The sequence below is a fragment of the Aegilops tauschii genome, chromosome 4, assembly GCF_002575655.3.
Source record: "Aegilops tauschii subsp. strangulata cultivar AL8/78 chromosome 4, Aet v6.0, whole genome shotgun sequence".
Classification (NCBI taxonomy): Eukaryota; Viridiplantae; Streptophyta; class Magnoliopsida; order Poales; family Poaceae; genus Aegilops; species Aegilops tauschii.
In genome coordinates, this window is record NC_053038.3 from 516,794,791 (window position 1) to 516,801,705 (window position 6,915).

At 52.5% G+C, this 6,915-nt stretch overlaps 1 protein-coding gene across 1 annotated transcript; it reads right to left on the reverse strand.

Moving 5' to 3' along the window:
* Positions 1 to 1,550: 1,550 nt before the first annotated feature.
* On the reverse strand, positions 1,551 to 4,347 carry LOC109780213 (scarecrow-like protein 6). Its single transcript, XM_020338796.4, has one exon. It carries the CDS (start codon positions 3,727 to 3,729, stop codon positions 1,810 to 1,812), a length of 1,920 nt encoding a protein of 639 aa, XP_020194385.3. The 5' UTR covers positions 3,730 to 4,347; the 3' UTR covers positions 1,551 to 1,809.
* Between the last annotated feature and the right edge of the window lie 2,568 nt (positions 4,348 to 6,915).

The following is a 6,915-nucleotide window of genomic DNA, read 5'->3' on the forward strand; positions in this document are numbered from 1 at the left end:
AAATCGGCGGTACCGGAGTTAACAATGTCAAGATGCTGCAACCTGCAACTTCAAGTATGAAATGAGTAACATATACCCAATTGCTAAGTTGAGACTTCAGAATAAGAATGACAGCATATGGATACGAGGTATACCACGCAAATCTAATCAAGCAATGCATAACAAATTGTGTAGATGAAACCATCAACGCTCATGAAAGATCCTTCGCTCAGCTAACTTTGGAGATGATACAATGCAAACCAAAATCTCACAAACAAACAAACAAAAATATGTCTGCTGCTTTATGTTGTGCCACTAACATCCATGGCCGCTTTATTCTCAGTGTTGCTGCATTCCACAATTGTCAACTTGTAAATGTTCTCCCAAGTACAATATCAAAAAGGCGATTATTGTTCTTAAACATGCATTTCTCATGCAATTCTACTTTCCAGGTGTCCGGAGGTTCCTGAAGGAGAGAGCTTTCTCAAGGCATCGGATTACCGAGATCTAAAATTATGATATTCTATTTTGTTTTCACTGTACCTCACCTCACCAATCATGCATTAGCATCTTCTTGTCTAGTTTTAAGAATAAATATAACAATTTCTTTTTGCTAATATTATGGAAGTTGGACTAGATAAAAAGTTAACTAATAACTGGAGATACAACGGTCCGGCAGCAATTTTTCCGAGAAAGCTTTCCAAATTTATACCGCATATGTACTATCGATTTCTTTTAACTGAAATGTACGAAAGTGTCAAATCAAAGATCTGCATTGATCTGGACCAAAGCCAAAGTTTGTCTAAAAGCCAGTGTTCCTAACAATTTCAGAACTTTCAGAGAAAATGATACACTGCAAAGCCAAAGCTTCTGACCATGTATGATGCCTAGCATAAATTTACTTATAGAAAATACCTTCGTTGCTAGTACGATGAGCTACATTTAGTCGAACAGAGCAAATATGGTATTACAGAGTATATGTGGCCTGCTAGCTTGTAATTCAATGAAAAAAATAGTCCCAGGTGAAAAAAAATGGACAAGTAGTGCAATACGCAAATCATTTATAATCCGCCCGTATGTAGAGACAACTTCTAAATTATTTGTAACCTTTTCAAGAACTCTTTGATTCAAGTTCAAGAAATTTTTGATCATATTAGATGTCAATTTGGCGGATCCTGGAAGATTTGAATGCCTTGGTCTTCTTGACTAAATGCATATTGTTTTCCCAGTCGACCACCACCAACAGAGCTGATATTATTATTTCCTCGCAAATTTTATTTTACTCTATAATGCCTCCTTTCACAGAAGTATATGCAAGTATTTCGAGAACATGAAGATTATGGACAATCAATAATGGCCACCATAATCCTCTAAAGCAGGCAAGTTTTTCTTATTTGAACTGAAGGATGCAAGGTTATGAGTGTTATGTTTTCGGAGCTTTATTATATAGTTCTACCTCCGTCTCAAGATATAAGACGTTTTTGTAGGCTAGTTAACAGAGAACCATATTCGCAAAAAAAAAAAAAAAGTTAACAGAGAACCAATAGCAAGATAAATGGCCGAATAGCGGCTTTGATGGAACATTTGAAACACCATAACCATATTGATTCCACATGAAAATAGTAACATGAGTACTAAAATACATTGATACTGTACCAGACCTTGCAGTCTGCCAAACAATCTACTCAAAACAAGTGACATGATCAGCAGAACATCCATCAAGGTGGCGGCGAAATGCTTAACGAGTAATTTGATCGTCGCAGCAGAAATATTTGTTAGGATCATTAGTCCTAACTAACCTACCGACTTGTGTTCATCATGGCAGCTCCTTCAGCATCTCCATGCCGACACCGACACCAGCTCGGCGCGCTGCCAATGCAGGACCAGCGATCCGGCGCGCTTCTCCACGTGGAAGCCCCTCACCGGCACCTTCTTCAGGAGTGAATCGGCCTGCGCCTCGGCGAAGTTGCTTATGTGCACCGGCACGAACCCGGCCGAGGTGAACATTGTCCGCCATGGCAGCAGCTTGTCGCCGGCGGCCGCGGCCTGGTGCCTCCTGATCACGCAGCTCTCGATCTTTGGCTGGATCAGGAAGCGCTCGATCTTGCTCGCGACATCGGGTTCGGTGCCCACGGCGTCCAGGGACTCGAGCAGGAACGCGCAGGACTGGAATGCCTGGAGCAAGTGCGCCGCGAACGGCAGCTCACCGCGGTCACCACTGCGGTCGACCGAGATGACAAGCTTGGCGCCGAGCCGCCTGACCAGGTGAAGGACCGATGGCACCGCGGCGGCGTGAACTGAGCCGACGGGAAGGTGCACGGCGATGGCGTCGCCGCCGGCAATGGCGAGGAGCTCCGTGGGGTCGACGGAGTCGAGGTTGAACACGACGAACTGGAAGGGGACCCCGAGCTCGGCGGCGAAGTTGGCGAGGTTCTCGTGGATGAGCTGCAGCTCGAGCGGGTGGTGCGTCGACGGCAGCACCAATGCGGTGACCTTGAGCGCGGCGCCGGGGCGGCGCTGCGCCAGCTCCTGCATCAGCGACGCCCACTGCTCGCCGACCCCGATGTCGAAGTCGAGCACGTGGATGCAGCCGGCGCCGCCGAGCTCGTCGAGCACGGCCTGGACGCAGGTGAAGTGCGCGAACTGGAGCACTGGGGAGAGCTCGGAGAAGGCCTTGTAGGCGCCGAGCTTGAGGAGGACGTCGACGGGGGTGGACGCCACGGCCGCCGAGGAGGCGTGGGCGCCGGTGGTGTCCAGGGCAACGCTGAGAGCCTCCTTGAAGTAGAAGGCGGAGCGGAGCAGTGGCGTCCCGGCCGCGGGGGCGGCGGGGAGCCGGTGATTGAGCCGTGCCAATATCTCGCGCGCGCCGTAGGCGTCGCCGGCCTCGACGAGCCTGGCCGCCTCGGTGAGCTGGTCCACCGCCGCCGCGGCCGCGCCGTCGTCGGCCGGCGCCTCCGCCTTGGGCTTCAGGGCGGCCGCAGCGCCGTGGCCGGCGAAGGGGGGCAGCTTGGGCGGCGCCGCGCCGGCCATCGGGTGCTGCTGCTGCTGCTGCCGCTTCGCCGGGTCGAAGGAAGGGAACGCGCCGCCGTGGAACGCGTGCGGCAGGTGGTGCTGCTGCTGATGCAGGGCGGCGCCCGGCGAGGGGCGGAACTGCTGCTTGGTGTCCTCGCCGGCGAGCGTGAACGGGAGGCCGTGGCCCGTGCCCCCCATGAGCGAAGGCGGGTGGCGGGGGAGCATGGTGATGCGGTCGAGGTCAAGATCCGGGGGGTCAGCGCCGTCCATGGCGGCCCCGGAGTCGTCGTCGTCGTCGTCGTCCCCGCCGCCGATGATCCAGCGGAGGAAGGTGCTGTCCTGCGAGGAGGGCGGCGGGTGCGGCTCCTGCATCGCGGCGGCGTGCGGGTCGCCCCAGCCGGCCATGTCGAGGGGCGGCAGGTGGTGGACCCAGTCGTCCTTGGCGTCGTCGTCGTTCGCCCCGGGGCCCGGCGGGGGCGGCCATGCCTGCGCCGGCGGGGCCGCGGAGACGTTCTTGGCGAGGGCCGCCACGCCGGCGGGCAGGGGCGAGGGGGAAGACAGCGTGGGATGCGCGGCGGGGCTGGCCCGGCGGTCGAGCACCGACGCGGGGTCCCACAGGCCTCCTCCTCCGCTGCCGCAGGCGAGCTGCTGCTGGTCCTGGAACTGGTACTGTCGCCGGTCGCCGTGCGCGTGGGCGGGCGGGAGCAGCTGGAATGTCGTGAGCTGCTGCGTGGGCATCGATCCCCCTCCCGGGCAAGCTCTGCTCACTCACCTCATCGCCGCGCCACAGCAGCAGCAGGAGGAAGAAGAAGAAGAGCTCCGAGTGATCTGCTTCTCTTGCAGCGCTAAGGTAAGACGGCTTAACGGGAGCGGCGGGGGGCCATTGGGAGGAGGAGGAGGAGGGCAGAGGTGCGGGCAATGGCGGGGTGGAGGTGGAGGTGGGGAGGGAGCAGTGAGCGTCAGTTTTATTCGTTGGTGGGCGGGGTTGTGTCCGTGTCACGTTGCGGAATGGTAGCGTGCAACGTGAAAAAGGCACCCACCCAAAGCAGGCAGCCTTCCTTCTTCCCCGGCCCCTCCCGACCGATGGATCAATCGACCTGGCGGGCGCCACCTTTTCTGTCTTTCTTCTACCTCACACGACGACACTGCTTTTCTCCCGCACACGCTTGGCTCGGCCGACCACTCCATTGGCCGTTAAGCTTGTCGTAAAGGACAGGAGGACACGCGGAGCGTCGAGACGACACCATCGGTGTGAGATGCAACTTATTTTTGACGTGTCGAGAGACGATTAATCTTCGAGGTTGTTGCGGTTTGTTTGACCGCTGTGATACCATGGACGTGTTCGGATGAAGACGGACCGGTGATGGGCGAACCGTCCGGTCCGAAGAAAATGGTTCGCCCATGTGTCAATCCACGCCGAGTGCTTCCATCAGCCCGCTGGCCATCATGTGGGGGGGGGGGGGGGGGGGGGGGTTGAGGATCGGTGGTGGGGCCTCTGTCTTGGCTGACTTCAACGGTGTGGACTGTCGAACACTGCATCGACAACCAAAGCGCGTCCAGGAGGGCACCGTGGAGATAGATGGTTGCGACAACACGAATGTCGTCTTCGTCGGCAATGGCAAGGGTACATACGCGGTTTGTCATCCGTCTACAAGCGTGGATCCAACACGTGGACCGTGCAGGCCACGGGCGACATGACAGTTGTCTGCGAAGGCAATAGAGTGGTGTACACTAGGTGGCGTCCCAAGGATGTGGTCGGCGGATGTGAGGTGGCTGCAATGGCGGTGTAACACGGCCAAACTGCAATCAAAGCACTTAGTGTGCAAAAATAGGAAAACAAAAATCTCATGAGAGCCATCAGATCCTAGATGGATTTCTCATAATGTATCTCACGGAATAGGTGGACCTTCATGATCATTTCACGACCACCCCCCTTGGGATTCATCTAAGACATCCATCCAAGATCCAACGTATCTTATTAGATTTTTCTGTTTTTGCATACTAACAAGTGTTTTTATTGTAGTCTTCCCCGGTGTAACCCTCTCTCAAACATCTCTACCACTCCCATCGATGGAGATCAAAGGTGATGCGATAGTGTTTGGAAGCTGGACAACGAGGTCATCTACCTACTTCTGACGCTTTCTCTAGCTACGTGAGTAGGCCTTGTGATCTCACAACGTCGCGATCCAGCTTGCGAGACGTCGCTAGCTAGTAGAATGACTATTTGTAATGCTTTGACGACAAGTATGTGCATACTCCAGATGAAAACCCATGATCCTGTCTCTCTAGCTTGATCAGACAATGTCGGCGTGTGTGTGTGTTGTGCTCTTGTTGAACGTGTTGGCTTGAAGCTAGGCTTGGGGATGAAAATATGAAGTTCAACCTTTGGTTGGACCCGTCAATATCGACGTACGTGCGGTGGTCTCTTCGTAAAGGTTTGGCCTAGGAGTAGCGTGCTTGTTCGTTGTTTGGTCGCATGCCATAAGGTTTTTAAAGATACTGTCGCGAGGCAAACCTTTTCTGGATGATCTCGTATTTTTCTTCATTTATTTTTTGAAAGAAGATTTGAGCAAAGCCAAGCATCGATGCCAAACAAATCTGCTTGACATTGTTGAATAATCAATGATATATTAGGTGCCGGGGTTGATCATGTTAAACAAACCAAAACACGACTGATTGACTGATTGGGACAAATGTGGTGTTAGGAAGCTCTTCTTTCTACATCTATACTATCAATAACAAAGTTGAAGGTCTTTAGCTTAGCTTAGTTCTCAGGCAGTCAGGCGTGCCTTTTTACCGTCGATCCTTTTCAGCTCAATAGTTGGTCGTCTAGTTTGTTTACAACCCTAACAACAAGTCAACAGCTAGTATTACGTACTGAAGACTTGCTGTGCTACTAACCAAAAGTACCAAGGACTTGTCAATGAGTGTCTTCTTCTTAATTTCCTGTCGAGAACTGCTAGTCTAGCCCGGGTTGGTCTCGTTTTTTTTTAATTTCCTGTCAAAATAACCGGGAGAAATCGGGACAACGTAGTACGGCGTAGCAAATCTTCCGGTGACCACTTTTGTAAACGGCCGGTGAAATGAAACGTTCCATCATTGCGGCGACTGGACTGCCCCTCCAAGTACGTACCTGCCTACTCAGTAGTCGGTGCTCTCACTTGTTGGAGGAGCAGAGTTGCCATATGACCACTGTTATGATCGATACAGAGCGCGTTTCATATGGATACAGAGGTTGCCTCAGAGTCGGCCATATTTGCTGCCTTCGTAATCGTTGAAACCCACTTGTCAGTGGGACATCATTTTTCCGATCTCTCTGTCATTCCACGTAAGATAAAGACCACGTAAATTTTCTTCGCACAGCATGTAAGTGCCATATTTTTTTTCCGAACCGGGCATGACCCCTTTCCATTGCAAATGAACGGAAATACAAAGTTTCGAAAACGACAGGAGGAAGGGGAAAGAGGTACAGCGAGTTCGAGCACTGCCAGGAAACCCACTGCGTTCGCTCGTCATCGTAACGAACGCCATGGGGAGAAAACCTGACAACACCATAGTTCAACACCAACCCTACAGGTCTATTACAACTAGGCGCCAGCACAGAGGCAAAAACACGAAAGCCAGATCTTGACCCAACAAAAGCATCCGAAGCCGAGCTTGCACGATCATTCTCCCTCGATTGGCCTCCTCACCGCTTCGCACATCTTCATCAGCCGCACTGTGCTCGACCTGACCATCTCCGCCCCGCTTCGCAGCTCCTTGAGCCCTTCTCCCTGTTGTAAACCTGCCCAGTACAGCAAAAAGGAAACCACGGAGAAAACAATCTCAAAAGGAGTTTTAATCTGTTTTTTCTCAAAAGTTGCTCGGTTTCGAGCAAGCCAGATTGCCCAGCAAACAGCAGCGAGACCCATTGTATAATACTTT

Bases quoted from the DNA above. Each gene is read 5' to 3' on its own strand.
- LOC109780213 (XM_020338796.4), bottom strand. From the start codon at position 3,729: ATGCCCACGCAGCAGCTCACGACATTCCAGCTGCTCCCGCCCGCCCAC.